The 24,676-nt window shown below is 43.1% G+C and overlaps 1 protein-coding gene across 1 annotated transcript in view; it reads left to right on the top strand.

Annotated features, from left to right (window-relative positions):
* The window catches only part of JARID2 (jumonji and AT-rich interaction domain containing 2), a 254,197-nt gene that overhangs the window by 198,943 nt on the left and 30,578 nt on the right, over positions 1–24,676 (top strand). Inside the window, 2 exon segments of the mRNA XM_028511671.2 lie at positions 4,813–4,989; positions 21,046–21,281. Coding sequence (XP_028367472.1) covers positions 4,813–4,989; positions 21,046–21,281 — 413 coding nt within the window.

Below are 24,676 nucleotides of genomic sequence, written 5' to 3'. Positions count from 1 at the left end.
AAAATAACTATGCCTTTCTTCTCCGACACAGTCCCTCCCAGTTCACGTGGAAGTCCTGTTTTTCAGTTTAATGTGGTAGTAGGGGCTGAATGCTTTTCATTTTGTTTGTGTGTCCTAAACATCAGCCATGAAAGTGCCAACCCCGGAGCCAGCCCAGAGTTTATTAGGTCGGGCTACAGGATTTGACTCCCCAGCTAAAGGACAGTGTGAGGGGAATCCCTTCAGGGCCTTTCCCAAATAGCGCTGAGCTATGTTTAGCTTGTTGAGGTGAAGAACTGGTTGGGGGAGGGAAGATAATGGGAAGGAGGGTTGTATGTTGTACATGATTCATGGAGGAGAATCCAATTTTATAGAAACCACAGCCCAAATTAGAGAAAGCAAGCTTTTGGATTAAGATGATTCCTGTTGTGGTTGTAACATACCACAGTTTGATTTTTGTCCAGATGAAAACATTTGGTTTTCACTTCAGTAAATATTGTGGAGACATTGCCAGCTAATTCTGAAAAGTAATGAAGTACGGCTTTGGCAAAGCGCAGATGTGCTCTCTACTCCCGATTCCACTTATCTGATCCAAGTTCAGATTTTTCCCCCACATTTGCTAATGCACTTGAATAATCAGGAGAGAAAATCTGCCTGTAATTTTAATAGAAAGCTGTATACTAGATACACTTTTATAATTTATTGGGTTTACCCCTCCTCCTAACCCACACATTTTTAAACATCTTAAGATACCTTTCATTAATGAATTCTCTGAAACTGCAGAATTTGTAAAGGAGACATGTCACGGGACTCTTGATGTCAGCCTTGCTCGCTGTCATGAGTCAGGCTTGTACCTTGTTTCATCCTCAACAGGGAGAGTCTACCTTGAGAACAGCAGGGTGAGACTCAGATTGAGACCTGCTGAACCCTTTCTGAGACCCCCCTTATTTTCACATTTTAGATGGTGTTTTGCAGCAGGTGGTAGGTGAGCCCTGCGGTGGAAAGGGAAGGTCGTTTCTTTAAGGAAGCATTTTCAGTTTGTGAATCACCTCTCTTCCTGCTCCCTAAGGCTAGTGACTTGAATCCCTGTGACTATGTTCCCCTTTTCCTGAATGCTGGACCCACAATGAGCTTTTCAAATGTTTGCCTCATCTGATAATTTGGAAGAAAGAAATTTCCCTAATAAAGTTTTTAGAGATGAAGTTTACCTCTTCTGTGCCAGCGTCTGTAAGTTGCAAACTATTTTTAATGAAAAACACACACTCGTATTTTCAGGTACTAAATATTAATTTAAATTTCTGTTGACTTAGCATCAATACGATTATGTAATATTACCATTCACCCATTCTATGAGGACTGTGGGGTAATTTTCACCAGTGATAAATAGTCCAGACTTCTATATGCTGTTAGGGTCTCAAAATATCCTTTCCTTTGTGCGTATGTGTATCTAGCAGATTCTCCCTCCTTTAAACTTACTTAAAAATTAGATGACTGAGCTTTTATCTAAGCTAGGAAGAAATAAATACATCCCATATGAATGTCGTAACTAGGTTTGGCTTCTCAGGTGTCTTTTGTTTTCTTTTATATATTTGACGTTGTTTTATAGTTATTTTATAGGTACTAGCATATAACAGTCAACGTTTTTCTGTTGCCTTGATTGTGAAATAAGAGATAATCTTACCGGTTTTGTCTCAGTGCGAAAGAAAGAAGCCGCTTTTTCAGTGCTGTGGTTCTTCCTGGCCTGGGCTGCTAGCTCAGCCTTTCCACTACTCTACAGACACACATGCTCCGTGGGCTCAGAGGGGTTTACAATGGCTACGTGTGACAGAGCTTTAGAATTTGTAGGATCTATTTGCTTCAGTTTGACTACAGGTATGAGCAGCTCATTCAAGTTCTGGCCTATTCTTCTGTAGAGAAGCTAATAGTCCATGAGGCTACTCCTAGTAGACAGATTATAGATGGGCAGTGGATTCTTGAATGGAACCTGGAAGGAGAGTAAAACCTATCTAGGCAGAGTGTTGTTCCTCTGTGAGTAGCACCTGCCAAAGGGAAGAATGGGTGCTGGCCTAGTATTTGAACTAAGGGCTGTTAATAGGTAACTCAGCTCCCCTCCTAAAGTTCTTTATTACTGAGCAGTGATCTTTCTCCTCCACTTACCCTGAGTTTTCCTTCCCTTTATTGTACTAGCCTCTCCACTCCTCATCTGGTTTTAAGAATCCTTCATTCTGTTTCTTTGTTGGTGCTTTACCTTTAGGTCCAGACCAACATGTCAATCACCTAAATAGAACCCAAATTACCTTTTAGTGGCAGGCAATCTGCTTTTGTCCCTTGTGCCTCCATACTTAGAAGAAATTGTGTTCTTTCTGACTAGGGGACCAGTTCCATCAAAAAGACTTCATATTCTTCAAAGAATTTAGGTTGAAGAGCAAATTCCTCAGAACTCCTGTTTTTTACTGGTTATTTGTCTCATTTTATTTTGTTGATTTTTAAAAAACTTTAATGCTTTTAAGAAAGGAAGGTGGGTGGGGGAAAAAGAGACATTTGTTGTTCTGCTTATTTATGCATTCATTGGTTGTTACTTGTATGTGCTTTGACCGGGGATTGAACCTTGAAACCTTCGTGTATCAGGACAATTCTCTAACCAGCTGACCTACCTGGTCATGGCTTGTCTCCTGCTTTATATTTCTCTTATATTAGCCTCTGTCCTTTTAGAATACCTGCCTGCTCACTTCAGTTTATTTATATTTACTGAGAAGCTGTTAAAACACACCCATTTATAAGATTGATTGTTTTCTACTTTTTTGAAGAAATCATCATGTGCACTTTCTTTAGGATATTAACAAAATTTGGATACTGAATTGAGCTTCTAGACATTTTCTCCATTTTAGTTCTTGGAAACATAAACGTAATGTTCTCATTCTCTCCAAATCTTAAGTGTAAGGAATGTGATTGTTGCTTCATGCTGCTTACTCAATGTTTGAGATTTTAAAATATCCTCAACAGATTCTTTAGGTGGTAGTTACTTCCCTGTTTCTTTCTCATGCATCCCATTTCAATTTCACCTGATCCTGATTCTCTTGAAACAGATTATTTTTATGAGTCTCACTTTCCCCTGTTTTCACATTACTGCCAAATGGCATCAGTTGCAGAGTTGATTGCATTTTCTGCTGAGGAGACTGCAGTGGAGGCTGGAGAGGCGGTGCAGGTCTCACTTCCTGAAAGGCATGCCTTAACCCTGCTTCCCTCCAACAGATGGCAGAGTCAGCCCCGCAAGTTATTTCAGGGTCTGCACAAAAACCTGCTCTTTTTGACACTGACCCAGTTTTCTGATTTCACCCACTAGACATGGACATTTTGATCTGGAAGGAATTGGAAGAGATTATGTGACTTATCCCCTCTCATTTTACCAAATAGGGAAATTTAACCACTGAGTTTGTAACTTCCAAGTGCTGAAGCTCCCACCGTGTCTGTCTGACAGCATGTAACATGTGATCCTCATGTCATGTTACATGCTAGGATGAGTGCAGCCTATGGTTAAATTTCTTGTTCTCACTCAGAAGGAGTTCTGAGTGAATAAAAAAGGTCCCTGATTTTTCTGAAGTCCTTGTACAGTTAGAGTCAGGGAAGAAGGTCTGGCAGCACTGGTGTGTTCCCCGTGCGTGGAAGCGGGGGTGGGCTGCGGCTCCTCTTTCCTAGTCACAGTCTCCTGCTGATTGTAAGACCACGTAGAAAAGAATAATGAACACGTTCCAGTGGAAATATGGCTAGATACTTCCTTTCCTTTTCTTTTTTTTACTTCCTCTCTCTTATTTGATTAAGTGACTTCCTCCAAAGTCTGTCAGTTTTAATAACCTTTTTCTGTTGAAAACCTGCTTCTAATTGAAATGATCAGAGGGGAGAGAAAAAATCCCCAACACTGGAAATGGCTTCTGTCAGACTGTATCACATTCTGTTACCCACCAAGGATCAATTCATTCATTCATTCATTCATTCATTCATTCATTCATTTTTGCCACATACATCCCTTTGGAAGTTCGCTTCTCCCAGTGGTGAGACCCAAATAACTTTTGGGGGTTTCGAATATTGGTAGGTCATGACTACAGCAAAAGGGAAGGGCACTGGAGGTACCTGTTTTGTTGCATTTCTACAAGACGGGTGCTTGGTTTGCCACTTCAGCTTCCTGCTGCTGCTCATTCATTCCCATCTTCTGGTTGGAGCAAGTCGTTCTGAATTTGGACAGGAATGGTTTTGACCATTACTTTTGCAGTGTGAGATTTCCATTTGGGAAAGAGAACAAATTGGTTACTTATATCTTTATTGATGTGACTGGAGCTCATTCACAGTAAAGTGGACAAGGTTAGAAATGAATTTCACATATTTATTACTTCTGCTACATGGCAGTAGCTCTCCCCAAAATATTTTATGGGAAGGAAGATTGAAGTTGTTGCTGGCAGTAACACAGAATGGTCTCTTGTCTTTAACACTGTGGATAGATGTTTTTATTTTATGTATTTTTTGTTTTGTTTTCTTGCTCAGTTCAGTCTTTAGTGGTTATTCCCTCACCTCTAGAACTGTTTAGATGAAATTTAAAACTTGCTGTTATATTTGGTGAATGACGTCTTGCCCATGCTGGGGATGCAGGTGGAGGATATTTTCTGTGGGTATTTGGAAAATAAATTAGAAATGGCAACAGAGAGTCATAGTTTGTTCTGTCTGCTCAGTCGTCAGGATTTAGGTTTGTAACTTAGGAGATGTCTCTGTCTGTAGGGCTCCTTCTGTAAGGGGCAAGCATCCAGACCTGTGCTTATGAGCCCTCTTTCTCAAACCTCCCAGGTTCTCCTGCGCTGCCCAACAGCATGGTCTATTTCGGAAGCTCTCAGGATGAGGAGGACGTTGAGGAGGAAGATGATGAGACAGAAGATGTCAAAACAGCCACCAACAACACTTCATCTTCATGCCAGTCAACTCCCAGGAAAGGAAAAACCCACAAGCATGTTCACAATGGGCATGGTAGGTTCATTGTTAAATTAAAAAAAAAAGATTTTATTTACTTATTTTTAGAGAGAGGGGAAGAGAGGGAGGAAAAGGAGAGAAACATCAGTGTGTAGTTGCCTCTCACGCACCCCCTACTGGGGACCTGGCCTGCAACCCAGGCATGTGCCCTGACTGGGAATTGAACCAATGACAGTTTGGTTCATAGGCCAGTACTCAGTCCACTGAGCCACACCAGCCAGGGCTCATTGTTGATTTTTAACTTTAAAAGAAAAAAAGATAAAATCCAAAGCTTTGGGTGAGAGAGCTGGAACAGATCATCTGTGGAGAAGATGAAGGTGATGTTGGTGGTGAAGGTGGACATGGCTGATAGCTTGTTAGTAATAGAGCTAGTTCTATGTACTTCCCTAAGTGCAGGACACTGTGAGGGCAAAGAGGTTAGTATAACAGCACAGGCAAATCTATTCTAGATGAATAGATTGTCAAGGTGATTATATTGTTATGTTGTGGAGATGATAAATTTCCTAAGAGCTCTAGGTACTAGGAATCCAAAGACATGCTGTCAAATCAGGACTGGTTAAAAAGGTTTAATGAAGAAAGTTTTGTGATCAAGTTATTATGATTTCAGTAGGTAGAGCTAGTGTAGAAAGAAAACCCTTATTCAGGATACGAAATCAGGTAAATGCATGTATATTATGAACTAGGCTTTTTCCTGGGGTGCTATATATGGTATAGGAGGAGGAGGAGGAGGATAAGAGATCGGATATCAGAGAGAGGAAACTATTTAAGTTGGTTTAAGTGGAAAGTACTCAGTGGTTTTTCAACAGGGAAGTGACTTAATTGGAGATACTTCTGAAAAGATTAAGCTGGGATGGATTATGAGGATTAAATAGAGGGAAATGAAGAAAAGGAAACACATTGGAAGGCTGTAATTGTAGGCAATTACCTGGTCAAAGTTGGTCATGGCAATATAAATAACAGGGATATCAGCACAGAAATGAGATGGTACAGAGAAATATGGCAGGGGTGGTGTTAAGAAGACTTGATAATGAATTGAATTAGTATCAGCTGGGGGAAAGAAAGAAAGAAAAGCAGAGTGACCCAGTGACATTGGAGTAGGGAGCTATTATGGCTGTTTCCTCATGAACTCCTATCAGGAACTCTGCTAGAGGTTGTAGTTTGTGTAGGACTCAAGAGACCCTGTGAGGTAGGGAGCCTCTGCACACAATCAGCATAAAGTCAGTTCTGTCAGTAGTGATTGAGGCAATTCCACTTTCCTTTATCTGTCTCTCCGTCCCTCCTTCCTTCCCTCCCTCTCTCTCCCTCCCCATGCCACAGCCACACACTGAGCTACTATGTGTCTTTCTGGACTCAGTGGAAAATAGAGGTTCGGGACAAGCATAGCTTAGACATGATGGGAATCTGTGTCTGCCTCCCATTTTGGTTGGACTTTTCTGCTTTGTCAGTTTAATGATTGCTCATCTTTCCTACCTCTTGCTTATGGCAGTTTTTAGGTGGCCTATAGACATGATAAAGATGGGCAGTTTTTAGGTAGCCTATAAATATGATAAAGATAAAGATCTTATAGTTTAGTCGGGGAAATGAATAATTCCAGAACATAATGTGAAATGATCACTTATTTTTAGCCTTGTAGGAAAAAGTTTACCTGCAGCTATAGTCATCAGGAAATCTTGATAGTTGAAAGAGCTGTACATATGAGCTGGAATACAGGTACAGGTATAGAGATGAGCCATGGAATTCCACACAAACAGTGACATGTGGAATATTGTGTGGCTGTGGAATGCTGGCACATCAACATACCAGTATAGGGGGTGTAGTACTTAAGGGAAACTGGGAATTGCAGGGAGCACTGAGATCATATGCCCTGCTAGACAGGAGGAAGAATTCAAATGCAGAGATGAAGGAGCTGTCTGATTTTAGATGTGGCAGTAAGATGAAATAGATCACATTTAGAATAGTTCCTTCAGCGGCAGGGTGTAATCTGAAATGAGAGGGGAGTCCAAAGATTCCAGCCAGGAAAGAGCGGATGAGAGGCTGGACTTGAGAACATACAGCAGTTCAGATGAATGCAAGAGGCATTTTGAAGCAAAAATGATCAGCTTTTCACAACTGCCTGGAGAGGCATGGTTGAAGGTAATAGGAAGGGAGGTGATCTGGGGGTCGTTCAGAACTTTATTTGTTGAACCTGTGGTGATGGTGAAAGACAGGAGAGCTGCAGAGAATAGGCTGGGAATTTATTGTCATGGAGCTGCTGGTGGAAGCAGTCAGAATGGATGCGCTCCCTTGAGATAGAATGAAACAAGAAGGGAGGCTAGTAGGGATTAAAAAAAATGTCTTGAGAAGGTATTTAATCTTGCAGTTTTACTTTTGGTACAATATGAATCAAGAGTAAATATGAACAAAACATGAAGATGGAGTCGCATCTGTTAGTCATACAGTTCGTCAGTACTGCATCGGAATGGGTGTGCGTGGTGTTACTTTTCCTTTCCGTACTGTGGTTGATAGGGAAATCCACCAGTCATGTTAGTCAGGCAAGTTAGTATCATGTGTGCTCAGGCAGTTGTGGTTAGGTACTAAGCTTCCTTCCTTTTACAGCTCGTTTGAGCTTATTGGTTATGTAGATAATTTTCTTATAGATTCAACTCTCAGTGTCAGAAATTACAATCTTCTGTGTGTGTGGATATTGCAGTTCCCTTGGCAGCTGGAAGTTTTCTTTTCTGCTTTGCTTTTGCCAAGACCCATTTCTTTATGAATTTGAAATTCCTTGTAGTGGGTACCAATCAGCTGTAAAAAGGGGTGTTTGTTTAAATGTGATACATGACAACAGAATGAAACAGGTACTCCTATAGAAGGTTCACTTGTGATAGAAGATTTTCGGTGGGAGTACAGAAGATGTTTCCCTGGTCTGCTGACCTAGTGTTGGACCAGTGGTTTTTTCTTTTTTTTTTTTTTTTTCAATTCTCACCTTAGGATGTGTTTATTGATTTTTAGAGAGGGAGGGCGAGAGAGAGACAGACACATAGATGAAAGAGATAAACATCAACTGATTGCCTTGCATATGTGCTCTGACCGGGCATGGAACTGACAACCCAGGTATGTGCTCTGACCAGGAATTGAACTCACAACCTTTTGGTGCACAGGATGGTGCTCCAACCGAGTCACCTGGCCAGGGACAGTGGTTTTATCTTTAAAGAAAGTGGATAGATAGTAAGTGATCATGTATATGAGAGCATGTTAGACCCACGCTTACCCAGGACCTACCCTAACCAGCTTCACTCTTTCTTGGGGTTCAGAGCAGGCCTTATTCATGTTCAGAAAATTGAATCTTTTCTCAGTTTCTGAGAGCACCTGCTGATCTCCAAGCTTGATTAGATTTGCAAAGGTGCTGATGCCTAATTGCCTCTCAGTAGACAATGGGCTGGTGTCAGAGGGCACCCGAGCCCTGCAGGTGAGCATTTGGACTTGCCACTGTTGCAAATGCAGGGCCCTGTGTGTGTCAGCTGCCATTCTCTGACTTTAGAGGGCACCATTCTTGAAATTAAAATACTTTTTCTGCCTGCCCAGAAATACAAGATCAGACAGTTTATGAATGAGATGAGGGCTCTTCTTTCCCTGCCATGCCTCTTTTCAAAAAGTAAAAACCTAGAGACAGATTGTCTCCATTTCCTTTTGATTTGTGACTTGGGTGAAGAATGTGTGAGTGTTAACATAGCTTTATTAACAAGAATAACCTGAATAAGGGCATAGTAGTTGTGTGGTCAAGCAGGTCCTCAGAATTGCTGACTTTTTTCACACAAGACAGTGGAGAGCAAGCTATTTTTTCATACTTCTCTGTGGCGGTGTTTCCCTCAGTGCTTTTCTCTATTTTGTATGCAGGGATATTGAGTTGTGCCAGGAAATTTAGCAACACCTGGATCCTCCCCCAGGTGGATCACCCTCACTGAAATGTGGGGAAAGAAATGCACAAAAGACAAAATATGGAAAACCATTACTGGGGCAGCTTTGGGCAGAAACCCTGATTGGGCTGCATGTCCAGGAGAACAGTTTTATTTAGTCTGTGTAAATTTGAAGAAACTGGAAACCAAACTGCCAGTGGTGTTTCACTTTATCTTGTTTCTCTTTAAAACTAGAAGCTAAGTGAAGCAGCAGGGATTCCCTCAGAGCAGGAGCCAAGAGGGAGCGCCCCTCCAGCTCACCTTCTGACCCAGGCTCAGTGGTGTCTGATTGGAGCTGCCAGTGGCAGTACTCGTCTTCCACGGGGTGAGAGCCCTGACCCCAGTGGTCTCCTGCGAGATTGTGGAGTCCCCAGGCAGATGCCGAATTTTACATTACACAGAACTCTAATGTTCTCATTTATAATCCACTGAGCACCCTAATAGAAATGGATTTGTTTATTAAAATACATAATCTGAGGTGACATGGACAGCATCACATGGGCTTTTTAACCTTGGGTTAACACTTAAGGGTTATAATAATAATGCCCCCAGCAACTTCTATTTCAATAGCTCTTCAGAGTTTCTGAAATACTCTTACATATACAGAACCTCACATGATCCTAATGATGGAGCCCTTAGGGGAGGTAATCACTATTTGGAAACAAAACAGCACAACCAAAACACTGCTCTGTGGCTATTTATGTTAAAAGTTGATATTTGAAATGGCTTAGTTTTTGAGAAGTTCTTACAACTGGTTATTTTTTTTCCAGTAGGATAAGTGAGGTAGACCAGAGGAATTAATACATTCATTTGGAATGAATTTGGCTTTGCTTTTTCCTTGGCGTTGTCCTTGTGGTGAGGTGTTCTTCATCTGTTGCAAGGGAGAACTTGGTGAAAATTCATTGCTCATGTTAGCCATATATTGTATATTCTTCAAATGCTTTTCTGCATTTGAAAAATGGAAGGAATAGCAGAGACCATTGTTCCTTTGTGTGCTCATCTCGTTCTGAACAGGGACATTTCTCAGAAGACTTTTTAAACAACATGTCATTGGACTCCCAGCTGGAATGATTTAATTGCTTTTGGATTCACACCAGGGGCATGTTGTGTAAGGGCCAAAAAGCAATCATTTGCACTGAGTTTACCACATCTCTGCTCTGTGTTGGCCTTCGGGGTGCATCCAGGCCCCTCTCTGTCTACGCGGTGGAGGGTTGGGTGTGCAGGTCGGACTGGGGTCTGCCATAGCTGTGTGCAATGAGGAGATGCTCCCGGTCTCCAGCTGACAAGTACTTGCTTTTCTTCTATTGACATTTTCATGGAATATCCTCTTGACCTTTCTTTAATGCCTGGCAGTTCCATGTTTTCCCCATTTTGAGGTGAATGAATATTTTTAAAAGCTGGAATAATAGGCTAGGAGTTTGTTTTTGTAAGAGTCAGGTTATAAAGTATTTGTTCCTAACTGTCCACCACTTCCCCCAGGGGGCCGCTTGGCACAGTGATTCAGAGCACGATGCTGGCCCTTGTCTTCCCATTGTGGCTGCAACCTTGGGCAAGCTTTCTTTGTCTTCATTTTCTTACTTTTAAGAAGAGATAATACAAGCCTTTTCTATAGGTTTTTGTAAGAGCTAAATGAGTTAATATATGTTTGAACTGTTCACGGCTCGTTGAAAGTGCCACGTTGGCTATTATCATTAACACCACGTGACTGAACAGGTCTGGACGCTTAGAACAGCCTTACAATTGATAAAAGAATTCTGGAAGGTTAGTGTGTTCAGATGCCTGGCACACAGTGAGGGCTGCGAGATGATGGGTCCCACTGTGAGTGTGTGACATTATTGACCTCAGCAGAATGAGCTGTGTCAAGTGTGGTAGAAGGCCCCTAGGAATACCTGTCCGTCCATATAATCATGCTGTCCGCTTTTCTTCTCATTTCCCTTAAGCATTTGTTCCACTGGTTCACACTGGCTCTTTAGCGCGCGCACACACACACACACACACACACACGACAGTGGGCGGCAGTGCCCCTCAGGATTCAGTGCGTGGACGTCTGTTCCCAGGAATGTGGGAGCCTCTTCTTCTGGGCTGAGATGCTGGTCCAGTGATGAACCCAGCGATGTGCCCCTGGTGGTGGAAGAGAGGCTCCTGGCTCATACACTTCTAAGCAGGTGTCATTGGGCCAGTTATTTAACTCTTTATGCTTCAGTTTCCCTGTTTGTAAACTGCTGAGAACACCAGCCTTTTCTGTTAGGATTAGAGTTGGGGATTGGGGATAATGGGAAGTGACCACTAATGGCCCCGGCATTACATTTTGAGGCGATGAAAATGTTTTAAGTTTATAGTATGGTAATGGTTGGACAGCTGTGTGTATATGCAGAAGTCCATCAGGCAGTACACTTCAAATGGGTGAATTGCACGATATGTGCATTATAGCTTATTAAAGATAAACAGGAATCTGTCAGGACTAAATGAGTGACAGATGCACACTGCCTGGCACTTGGTTAATTCCTGAGGGTTGCTGGTTTCATGCCTGTGAGTCTTTCTTCTAAAGATCTGTTAATACCCTGTGGTTGTGAAGAAATTAATATCATAGTGTTAGATTCCTAGAACCTTTAATCAATTTTGTTGTCCAAAGTTGGCTGGGATATGTTTATATTGTGCACATTGTAAGTTGAATTGCAGAGCTGTTCACCAAACTGCTTAGTAGTTAATATTTTCATCTAACTTCATCTGGCCTGTTTTAAGGGGAATCCTTAGTCACTTGGGAAGGTCTGTAATTTCCAGAGACTGTAAAATGTGCACATAGAATTTTTGAAAGTCATTGGTTTCCTGGCTGGAGGGTGGGAAGAGGCATATGTGATAGAATAGTAGACCGATGATATTTGGAGAACCTTGAAAACAGTGCTTATCACAGAGCAATATTTCTGTATTTAGTTTTTCTGTAAAGTACTTTTATTTTGAAAATTACTAATTCTTCTTGTCTAATTGACCGTGTATATATGGGGTGCCTTCCAATTTAACACGTTTTCAAGGTGTCGCTCTCTCCCAGTGTGCTGTGAATCATTACACAGTCCTTGTTCAAATCCAGAGGTGGGCTACAGTCATTTTCTTCAGATGTGGTTGGCCTTTTAGAGTTCATGCCCTTGAATACGAGACTTGATGAAACCCCAAACTGCAGAACGTTTTGTTCACTTGTCTTTCAGGAGTGAATGCACGTACCTTTCTCAATATATAACCCATAGCTCTGTGCTCTTCGTCTGTTTTCTTGAGTGACAAACCATGAGATCCCTTTGCCCATAGCCTGCCGTCCCCAAAGGCTGTTTCCCCAGATGTTTCTCCTCCTGGCACTTTGAAGACTGCAGATGCCTTAGAGCCAACTGACGTGAGCACCGGCTGTGGGGCTAGACACCAGCCATCCGTCTCCTCCTCTCCTCAGCTCCTTTGGGGGCCAGCTGGGCCAAGAAACCATTTTTCAGTGATAAAAACCATTCATCCTGATTTATGATCTTTCTGTTGCCCTGACCTTTATATTCTCATAAAGGTCGTATGCCCTTTTAAACTTTAGTATCAGAAGTTATTAGGAACATATGTAAGAAACATGCTGAAATGGCAGATCTATCCTACTCTGAAAGTTATTTTATATCATTGCACATAACATATTCACAATTTTTGACCTGGAGTTAGTGGCACCCAAATTTTGATTAAAAGAACAACAACAACAGCAACAACAACAACAGCAACAATGCCAGGGCGGTGTGGCTTAGTTGGTTGGACGCCATCCTACAAACTCAAAGTTCACCAGTTCAGTGCTCAGCCAGGGCATATGCCTGGATTGTGGTTTGCTACCTAGTCAGGGAGTGTGCAAGAGGCAACTGATTGTTGTTTCTCTCTCATTGACGTTTCTTTCCCTCTCTTTCTCCCTCCCTTCACCTTTCTATAGATTCAATAGACGAAAATAAATACATAATTTTAAAAAATGTAAGCCTTAATTTAAGTTTGTACATAAAAAATTTCACTTTGCTTTAAAAATATTTTTAATGGATTTTTTGCCTGTTCTATGTATAACCAAAGAGCTAGGATTTCCCTTCTTAGAAACTTCAGAGGGTTTTCACAAATGCCACGTAAACCAGTAAGACAGGCATGTGACGCTGGAGTTGGAGGTGCACACAGTTGCTGTGGATGGTGTCTCTTGCATTTTGGCTTGAAGTTGTTGCCCAGAGTGGGTGAGCTGTGTTGTGAGGTCATAAAGGGGCTTCTGCTGCCCTGACCTTGTCCTCACTGCTTTCCCTGGTTTCACATGTGAATGCTGTAGCTGCGTGAGCAGAGCTGTTTCCGCTCAGCGCAGAGTGGGTTACAGCACTCACACATGCTACAATTAAAATCCTTTGGAACTGCTGGCACAGGTTGGCAGACATTCCATTGTGTTCAGACAATAGTGACTCAAAGTTGAACTGGCTCCAGGGAGCAAGTGCAGCTTTTGTACAGTAACAAGGATTTAATGCCAGCCAATTGATGGAGTCTGTCTTCCCCAAGTCAGGATGCCTTGTAATGACATGAAGCTTACATTTAAATATCTGGCTTGAGATCAGAAACTTGGCGGGCTTCTCTTTTTCCTTTCTATAACACATTCTTTTTTACAATGATTTTCTTTTTGTCCCTTCAGCTTGTTTTGGGGGTGGGTCTGGAAGCAGGTCCTATTTTTTTGTAATTTTGGGGTTAGTCCTGTCCTCCAGCCTCATGTTCATTCTTTTCTTCCTGTTCTTTGTGTCTCTGCTAGCAGACATGTCTGCCCTGCTTTTAGCAGTGACTCTTGTCCATATTTCTCCTTCAAGGAGGTGAACGCTTCAGAACCCCACTAGCTCAGGTCAGAGTCATCTCAGGGCACCAGATAACTTTTGTTAGGTGCCAAGCAAGACTCCTGTTCCCTACTCAAGAAAAAAATCAGGATTATCTTCTGGTATTCAGACGAGGTGCCTTCATTAGCACCAATAATTAGCAAGATGGGGGAGGGGTGTGCCTGGATGTTGGCAGTCATGGAAGACAGCAGAAATGTTGGTGCTGGTCTTGTTGGTTCTGTTTAAAGGGAATTACTGTTTTCAAAAGTGGGTCTTTTCACTGTCATTGCAGCAAGAACTTTTAAAAATAAGAAACTCCTATATATTTATAACTCCTTTCTCTGAAGAACCAAAGCACTTTATTTTACATACTTCAACGTTCTGGGATGGCAGATCAAGGGAGGTTCCCTGGTTTGTAATTCAGGGAATTGAGGTGTTTGGCAATTTGGGAATTAGAAATAGACCCTCCAAGAGGCTGTGTCTGTAGTGAGAGATTTAAAGACCGTGTGGCCAGCTTTTCATAGACTGCCTTGTGGGTCTCCCCCAGGAAGCCCCATGCCATCTAACTGTGACCTGAGCTCGTGCGGGGGACATCATTTAGTACAAACTCCCTGGAGCTGTAAAATGCGGGCTCCTCCTTGGAAAATGTAGCTGCTGCCATTCAAGTGATCGTTGGATTGAAGTGATGTGTTTCTGAAGTAACTTCTCTTGCTCATTTCATTTTCATCCCTTATTGGGAGCCAGTGTTATCTTCTCAGGCGTGAAGTGATTCTAAATCAAAATATCATCCTCGGAATTTAAAGGATTTTGCTTGCTGTGGTTTGAAAACACTTGTCTATAGGCCATTTAACTTTCAGTGTATGTGTATACAAATCAATATATTTGTCTCTGTTCATTAATAGCAAGAGCTATTTGTATTTGGGTACAGTACAATTCCCTAATATGATTTACTGTGATAAATGCTTTTTTCCCTCTCCCATAAAGAAATGTGTTCAATTATTCCTTTTAATTAGGGACAGTGTGCGTAGGTCTTCTATACATCTAACTTTCTCTGTCTCCTTCTTTCTTATGTTCACAGGGTTAGTCTTTCCCTGTGAGGGTGAACATTTTTTTGTTTCCCTTCTCTCCCCTTCTTGAGATTCTTACAAATGAAGACAAAAGATAATTACTTTAGAGGGGTAAGACTGGCAGGTTCCCACGACACTTAAAATTAATGAGCTGTTGCAGACAAAATACACCTTTTCTCTGGTTCCCTCATCTTTGCCCAGACCTCCCCACCCCCTTCCATCCCATTTAACACATGATTTGACTTTTTGGCTATATTTACCATTTGGGTATATCACTCTTATAAACTAGCAAGATAACATGGTTACAAAAAGTAGATTTGTTTGAACCTATCTCACTGTTTAGATTCAAATCAAAGTTAATTTTACTTAGCTTTTAATTTTGGTATTTTTTCTCAGTATCTGCTGAAAATAGTCTTTAGTAGAAGATGGTGCTGTGGTTCATGGAGCAGCCACCTTGGTTTCTGATGTTGGCAGCACAGTCTTCTTGGCCCTTCTGGCTCCCCTTCTCTCTGTTGTCGAGGTGCCTCACGGCCTGGACCCTGCTGTCCGGGGTGTTTTCCTGCAGTGTCGATCAGGTGCTGTGGTAGGCAGAACTCTTCCGAGGCATTAGAACAGAACCAGAGTTGTATGTTTTGTTTTAGATGCAGATAATGCTGAGGAAGGGTCTGGTTGTTTTGTTTTTTCCTGGATCTCAGAAAGATATTGCTGGCTAACCATGGTGCCACTCTTAATGAATTTCCTTGCTGTCCTAATTTGCAGCTGGCCTTGCCCTGCTTCATTTGGAAAGGAGGAATGTGAGACTGGGGGGCACTGTTCCTATTAATGGCCCGCTGCACGCCTCACCACTGACACCCTTGGAAGCAGCGTGGTAATGCTAACAAGCTAACACCCACCCAGTGCTTGCTCAGTGCCCTGCCCTTTCTAGATGAATATCCTGTCATGGAATCCTCAGAACAACCCTATGAGATAGATAATAAGTGAAGAAACTTAAGGCTCAGATAGATAACCAGCTCAAGGTCAAATAGCAAATGATTTCTGTGGATTCAAATTTAGAAAGCTTTCTCTTGGAGCCTGAACTTTTGTGGGGCTGGCAAGTGTAGCTATGAGTACAGGGCCCATCGAAGCCTCTAGAAACCACAGTGTAGTTACCTTGGGAAAGGTAATCCAGCCAGCAGTTTCAGGTTTTTATTAATGTGGATTGTATTTATTGATGTTTATGATAAAATTACAACTGAGGAAATTTATAAATGTCTACTCACTTAAAAATAACAGAAACCCATTACCTGTTAGCACAAACAACATTTTTATGATGAATAACTGGATTCCAAAACCAAGAAATTATAGGTGAGGAGGGTTGCATTGTGTTACATTTTTGCAAATCTCTTTACATGTCTGTCTCAGTAGAAGACACTTAAGTAGATTCTTGTCTGCTCCTGCATTCAGTCTCACAATGCTCAGTTTTGGTTGGCGTATGTGAAGAGAGTCATTCTCAGACAAATATGTAGTTGGAAAGGGGAGGGGCTTTGTAGATTACTTCATTCTTTGACATCCTGCCAATACTCAACCAGTAGTAGTTTCTTAAAGGTCACTTGTTATAGGAACCTGAACCTGTATCAGTGAACTTTTTTTTTTTTTTTTTTTTTGCTGAGATGTCTTATTTATTTGTTTGTTTGTTTATTTTAATCATTGTTCAAGTAGAACTTTTTATACTGTTACATTAAAGTCCATTGGCTTGTGCTCCACTTGGAATAGCTCTTAACCCATGCACGAGTTTGTAACACCTTGTATGGATTGTTCGGAAACAATGGTTCAGTGAATTAGGCACGTCTTCCAGTTGCCGGTACCTTTTATTCTATGGTGTTGAAGAACCCCTGTCTCCACTGACCTCATCAGGAATGCCCCTAAGTATTGAGAGGCTGTCAGACTCATGGTGGCAGGTATAGGTTTTTCAAAATTACAATTTTTTGCTTGAAACTCTTCATTCTGTCATTGGTAGCATAACTATTAGTTATTTTCTTTGACAGGCTTACTTTATTCATTTTTTTGAGAAAATGGCCAACTGATAACCATATTGGTGGTTCTTTCAAATAAAAGGAGCATTCTCTGAAAAAAGCAGCTAGCTTGCAATTTAAACAGTCTCACAAAGTGCTTTTCCCTGGAAGTAGCCATCATATTTTGGTCTGTAGAAGTGCTTTATTTGTACTTCTCATTTTGTCACAGGAAGTATGTGTACTCAGGGGTCAGGATTTAATACTGGTACCACTTTGTAGTGCCTCGTTGCCTCTGTTCTAACCTGCTGTGGTTAGTGTCATTTGGTGCCATTGCACCGATCTGTGTTCAGGCACCAACCATTTGGCCTACCTTTTGTTTTTAAAAAAAAAAATATATGTAGTTTCGTTGAGATCTAATATACATTCCCATAAAATTTACCCATTTAAAATGTTATGATTCAGTAGTTTTTAGTATATTCACAAAGTTGTGAAACCTTCACCATGGTCAGCTTTACATTTTCATGACCTTCTCCCTGAAAAACCTTGTATCCTTTAGCAGTCACTCTCATTTTCCCCAAACGTCTCCTTTCCATCTGTACGTACTGGTCTGCTCTGGTCATTTCATATGAATGGAATCATACAGCATGTGACCTTTGTCATGAGCTTCTCTCGCTCACCGTCATGTTTCTGAGACCAGTCCGCGCCGTGGCATGTGCCTGTGCTCGGGCACTATTTGTGGATGGGTAGTACCCCATTTGTGTCTCTGAGTACCAGGTTCATCCAACCTTTGGCACCCCCCAGTCTTTAGCTATTTTTAATAATTCTGCCTGGAACATATATATACAAATATTTTTCTGTGGACATATTTTTTGTTTCTTTTGTATACATACCTGGGGGTGCAATTGCTGGGTCACATGGTAACTCTTTCACTTTCTGAAGAACTTCCCAGCCTGTTTTCCAGTGTGGCCACATTGTTTCACATCCCCACCTGCAGTGCTGTGAGGGTTACAGTTTCTCCATGTCCTCACCGACACTCCATTCTCGGTCTTTTGTGGGTCACCATCCTAGTGGCTGTGGAGTAGTATCTCATGTACTTCTGATTTGCCTTTCCCTGACAGCTAATCCACCTTTAGCCATCACCATCATGGAAATATCAACCCAGTGAAAAAGGCAAATAATGTCTTAGGGTAATTATGAAAGCAGTTTTGATTTAGAGGAACCCCTGAAAAAGGACTCTGGGACCCCAAGACTCAAGTCACTCATTAAGCTGGCAGAGTGTGGGGTGTGTTTCAGCACTGCACTCCTGCTTGCCTGGGCAGGCAGCAGTGCCTCTTTTTCCACATGAAATGGACATTGGGAGGCAATGGGTGGCAGCCAGGTTCAAGTAGGTGGTGGTGGTGGTGGTGGTGGTGGGCCTGCCCAGGCCAGCCATCTGTCTGTATCGAAGCCCTTCTTTATACTGTCTCTATAAGGGAGCATGGGCAAAAAGAGACCCTGTCACGGTATAATTATGTAGTAACCTGAGATGGTCCTTTTAAATATACAGTAACAATTGTCCCCAGAGGTTAAATGCTTGCTCAGCCCTAGATGTTAGGCTTGAAACTCCCCACACAGGAGCATCTGTATCCCAGCCTACAGATGAGAAAACTGAGGGCTTAAATAACTTGCCCAGCTGTTAAACAGCAGGGCTGGGAATTTTAACTGCTCATATAGTGTCATAAAAAGGGAATAGGCCCATAGGAGGGGGGAAAAAAAAAAAAAATATATATATATATATATATATATATATATATATATATTAAATGTCCTATTTTAAAAAAGACTTTATTTTTTTAGAGAGAAGGGAAGGGAGGGAGAAAGAGAGGGAGAGAAACACCAATATGTGGTTGCCTCTCCCACGCCCCCTACTGGGGACCTGGCCCACAACCCAGGCATGTGCCCTGACTGGGAATTGAACCAGTGACCTTTTGGCTCACAGGCCGGCGCTCCACCCACTGAACTACACCAGCTATGGCAGAATGTTTTTTTAACTGAACAAGATACCCTCTATAAAACTGGTACTTGTTTAATAGCAGGCTATACCTTGATACATATCGTAGTAAAAAAGAACAGAGGAATATAGAATATTTGAGATTAATAACACAAAACTTCTTGTGTGGTGCTCCACTAAAGGAGCGGTGTTCATTGTTCAGAAAATCGTTGAATGGTCAAGAATTGCCTAGATTCTTGTTCTTGGGCTTGATTTTTAATCACATTGAAGTATGACTTCTTACAGATGTTTTTAGTTTGTCTTGAAAGGGAGCACCAGATACTGCCAGCTTGGGTGTGATTGATGATTTTTGGTATTGTGCAACTACACTTAGAACAAATGCCAACCGTTTGGTGTTCTCCATTTTTTCTGTAACTGAGAGTGTCCGGTAGAACCTTGTGCAGCCCAGGGTCACAGACCACATTTTGATGTGGCATGGCCTTTACTTTCATACTGAAATTCTCAGAATGGGTCATTACTGGGAGCAGGAGGAACTTCAGAGATCAAGGTTCATATAGAGTCCAGATATACAAAGTAATAACAACTGGACCAAAGAAGTAAATCTAAGCAACTGAATCCAAAAACAACTAGGAGGAGACTTAGAGGAATACTTTACCATTTGAAAATGTGGGAAGGCATAAAAGCAGAGAAAGAAAATGGGCTAGCAGATTTTGCACAAGAGACAGAAAAGCAAATGACAAATAAGATAATTGCAACCTATGTGGCATAAATGCAATTTAGGACACTTACAGATAGGGTGGAAGAGCGAGTGCTGAAGGAACTGTGGATATAGGTCTGGAGGAGGGCATCCTCAGAGAAGCCGTTTGGGTTCTTCGAAGGGCTGGTAAGCATAGTGGGTGATGGAGCAGAGGGGAGTTTGACGCCTGCATTTTCAAGTGGCAGGAAGAGATTTCAACTGAAAGGAAGAAGAATTTTCTCTCTACAGCTGCCTGGTCAGGTAGTGAGTTCTACCTGGAATATTGCAAGTACCCGATGGTTGGGTAGACTCGGTGACCTTTTAAGGCTTCTTCTGTTAGGAAATGGACTAGAAGCCTCCTAAAAATGACAGCTGAAGGGGTTCACTGTTGCTTCCCCACATTGCTCTGCCTGAAGCTCATGAGGCAGAGCAGACCAGGCACAGGGAGGCCTTCCTCCCCGGCCTGCTGGGATGGCTTGTGGGGAGGGGAGCCCCATGGGTGAGAAAGGAACAAGTGGGAAAGTCTTGTTGATGATTCCTGGAGAGGAGCCAGACCCAGGAGTCTGTCTGTGTTTGCAAGTCCTAGCTATAAAGTAGAGGAAACTCTTGACAGCAATGTCATTGAAGTGTATTGTAAAAACCCTGAGTATCACTATTCTCTTCTGGCCCCCTAAGGGGGTGGTATCCAGTATGTGCATTGGGAATTGACACTGAGAGCCACGTGGGGGCCCGAGCAGGGTGGGTGGGGAGGTGCTAGTGACAGGCAGCATGGCCTGGGCCAAGTGCTCAACCTTTCCATGCCTGTTGGCTTTATCCGTGATGTGGGCATGGCAACAACATCCCATTCCTTTGAATTCAAAGGCTTACTGCCCTTTATGACAGTGGCATCATTCCCCTGGCTCATGGAAAGCACGCACGCATGTCAGCTGTGACTGCCGTTACGACTTCTGCAGTAGAAGAGGGTCTGGCTCAGGGCCCCCATGCCCCTCACCCTCCTCTGTGGTCACGGATGGGTCAGGTCAAGCAGCTACTCTCCTGACCCATGTCCATTGGCAGATCTTCAGCCTCAAAATGGACAAGTTTAAATTTGAGGATGTGTTATCTTATTCCAGATCCTCTGTATCTTTATACATGAAGTGCTCCTGTTCTTGGAATGACTGTTGGTGTTGGTTTATATGTTTTAATTTCTCTTTGTCTTTTAAGGCATTATGTTGACATTCTGAGGGCTGCTGGAGTTTCTTGGTAGGAATTTTTAAAAGTGGATTTTTCAATCATTTCAGCCAAAGCAAATAATTCTTAAGGTATGCTTATAATTTTTCAATTTCACTCTGCAGCCTGGTGCTGATGTGCTTTGACTTGGGGCTGCCCTTGTTAGTGTGATGAGACTTAACGTGCAGAATGTTTGCCTTTTCTCATGCTTTTCGACTTCAGGAAGTTCAGGTTCCATAGCAGGCAGCATGCTCAGTGTAGTGATTGATTCCTCCGTTCTCCTTTCCTTCTAGTGTTCAATGGTTCCAGCAGGTCGTCGCGGGAGAAAGAACCTGTTCAAAAACACAAAAGCAAAGAGGCCACTCCCGGCAAGGAGAAGCACAGTGATCACCGGGCTGACAGCCGGAGGGAGCAGGCTCCAGCGAACCACCCCCCCTCGGCCCCCTCCACGGGCTCCTCCGCCAAGGGGCCCGCTGCTAACCACCACCACCCCTCTCTGCATCGGTCAGCTCAGGACTTACGGAAACAGGTAAAGCCCTGCCCTTCCACACACGTGATGGTAGTCTGGCCCAAAGGTACCTGCCTGTCTGCCTGCCTTCCAGGTGCCATCACAGCATATCACCAAGTTAACTGAAGGAAAAAATGTGAGTAGTAGCCTCAGGAAGTCTATGTTTCAAGGCCTCAAAAAACAGGAACATAATGTTCAGTGGTGAGGTGGGGAGAGAGAAACTTCACCTCTGCATGGGGGTGTGAGCGCATGTTCTTCTCCTGTGGAGTTTGGTCTCGCAGGGCCAGTGGTGGACCTGCCAAGTGCCGTGAGTTCCTGCGTCTGGTGTACCGCAGTAGATTGGAAAGGGAACTCCCTCGGTGCCAGATGAGTCACAGAGTACCGGGAGCCGTTATTGGTAAGGCCAGAAGTGCATTAGTATGCCTTGAAACAGGCCTGCAGACTGCTTTGCTGTCAGTGGATGACCCTGGTCTGTTGTTTATCTGCCCATCTTAATGTGACAAGTTAGCATCTGTCCACCAGGACTCCTGAACAGAAGAGGTATGTGGTCCCGTGCTCCATCGCTGAGCTGCTGTGTATGATGGGTACACGGCGAGCATCGAGGGAACTGACTCAGCTGAGCACATGTCAGTCCTGCCCCTGGGATCAGTAGAGGGCTAGTGAGCACTGCTCTCCTGCCCCCTGGCTCACAGCCCCCTATTTCAGAGTCAGACTAAAGAAACACACAGAGATCCTGTTGGGGAAACTCTTAAGAATGGCCTCAGGGCTCAGCCATTGTTGCTGTCACAGTGTTCGTGTCCTTAGACAATGATCTCTGAGGGCCTGGGAGGGAGATGGCGGGGATAAAGGCAGGTGCCTGGAGGCGACACAGTGAAGGGCTGTCTCACCCAGTCAGGGGGCGTTTCATTGACCCCTCTGCTCCTTCTCTCACTGCATTTTCAAGTCAGTGAGCCCATGGGGTCATAGATGAGCTTGCACTGAGAATTTTACCACACCGAGTTAAATTTTCCCCTGGAATCAAAGGGAAACTACATCTTTCAAGATTGGTTCCTGGCAAGGTTTGGGTGGGCTAAAGAAATTTCTTGGCTGTTGGTATTCCAGAACAGCTAAAATACGGTCATGTGGTGTTAAGATAGTGGAATTCTTCCTTTTGTTGAGTTATTCTGTACCTGTGGTCTTTTCTCATCCTTGATAATGTTAGATTAATTTCTCTCTTACATGACTATTCATATGCATACACAGGAATGTGTGTGTACATACATGATGTTAGTATTAACGTATAGCTTTCAAATACTCAGCTCTTCATTTGGGGTGGGGTGGACAAAGCAAGAATCCTCACTTGTGTTCCCACACTTCATCCTTGACTGTGTTATCTTGAGATAAAGCAAGTGGTTTTCACACATTTTAAACATTCTTGTTCTTTTTTTAAAAAAATCAGCAATAATCGAAACTTGGGTCACCCGCTTAGCTATGGTACTGTCCCTGTACAAAGCTCCTCGTGTTTTCTTAGAATGACTGAGCGTGATAGTGGAATTGCCCCCCTTCCCCAGCTCTGGGTGCCCCAATTTCAGGATTGAGAAGCACAAAGAATAGGGTGCACCATGCCCTTGGTTTCTGTGTCGTTAATGAATCATCTTCATTCTATTTCCAAAGTTTATGGACTGATAGGCAACTTGTGCAGAACTGCCCTACAAATGTTTTGCTTATGAAAGAGAACAATTAAAACAGGGCCCAGAAAAGGTGAGGACCCATCTGTGGGGCAGGAATGAAGTGCTTGTAAAGGTGAACACGTGACTTTATGTTCTCGTGGAATCAAACCACACACACACCTTTCATTTTTATGTATGAATCTGGCTTGAGTAAAATGTTCCTAGCGCCGGCCTTAGAGTGCAGGATTTCCCTTTGTTACCGAACAAGAGGAATTCCCACCGATGGAGGTAAAATTTGAGGGGAGCAGGAGGTACCCCTTGCTCCGTGGAGTGCGCAAGTGGCCTGTTTCAGGTGCTCCCTCAGAACTGGAGGAGGTACCCCTTAGAAAGCACACTCCCATCGTCAGAGCAAGCACAGGAGCTGGGCCTGGACTGCTGCTTTTCTTGTTCTCGGTTAGCGACCGTGCAAGGCATTCGAGGGGTTTCCTCCTGTCGCCTCCTCCCCTCATCTCAGAAGGGGTGGCCCAGGGCTCCCAGTTCCAGTGTGGCTTTGTTTGTCCAGGGCCTTCTCTGAGAGTTGGGATGTGATATTCAACTTTTCTGGGCCCTGTTGTTCTTTTGGAGCCAATTATGCCCACTCCTCTCACAGGAACGTGGTGAGAAATAAAAGGATAATTTTGAAACTCTCATCCCATTAGTTAAATACTCTGAAAATAAGGCCAATAAAAGCAAGTTGTAGATTCCTTTGTAATAACCTGATGCAAATAATTAGAATCTGACCCTTCATCTTTCAACTGAATAAACGATAGGGGCCCAAAGGATACTCTGATCTTTGTTTTCAAATGTGATTTATTTTTTTATGTCAGCCCAAAGAAGAGGGATGCACATGACTGTAGGAAGTATGGGTGGGTGAGTGAAGGGGCCAGTGTTTTTAGGGGGGGTCTGCAGAGAAGTGAATCTGCCCTGTTTGCTCTGGCATTATCTGATAACTCACACTTTTTTTACATGCTTGCCCTTCCCCCCACTACCTGGCACAGCTCCACATCTAGTTCTTAAGCTTTGTACAGGCCCTCAGCCCTGAGACTAGGACCTGTGAACTGGCACTTCCCCTGTGCCTTTATCTTGGTGGGAGGGGCCTTGCCAGCCCTTCACCTTCCGTAACACCAAACACGCCCCCTTGCCCTGTGATGTGCGATTGGATGTAACAGCCCGGTGCTGGTCAGCAGCAGTGGCTCCCCTGGATTATAATCTGGATGTGTGGTAGTAACAAAGGAGGGAAAACTATTTTTTGTTTCCTTAAAATAGCACTGCAGTTTGAATTCAGTAAAAGACATTTAGGATAGCAAAACTGATGAGCTCACACCTAGGAAGGGTTTTCAAATGCTAGTTTCCAAAGAGAGTCATGCGGAGGTTTTTACTTGTGCAGAACTGTGTGTGGTCTGCAGGCCAGGACGCAGATGCTGCCCTATGCTGAGCATGGCTGCCTCCCTGTTTGTGGCTCCGAGACCGTGCTGGCCTGTGGGCCACCAGTAGATGTGCCGGGATGGGGGACCTGGGAACTGTGCTACCTGTGGAGGAGTGGTTTTCACATGAAAATAGATGGGTTGCGGCAACGTTTTAGCCTTGTAAGATTCAAGGCAGTTTCAGTTCTGTTCAAACTGAAGAATTGGGAATGTTCGTAAATAGTTCTGAAAAATGAAACATGAGCTTCCAGAGAGAACAATGTCAGAAACAATGCCTTTGCTATAAGAATGTTTAAGATCTCAC

The sequence above is a fragment of the Phyllostomus discolor genome, chromosome 5 (assembly GCF_004126475.2).
Source record: "Phyllostomus discolor isolate MPI-MPIP mPhyDis1 chromosome 5, mPhyDis1.pri.v3, whole genome shotgun sequence".
NCBI lineage: Eukaryota > Metazoa > Chordata > Mammalia > Chiroptera > Phyllostomidae > Phyllostomus > Phyllostomus discolor.
Note: the sequence above shows the minus strand (reverse complement) of the source record. Positions and strands in the feature narration are given on the sequence as shown.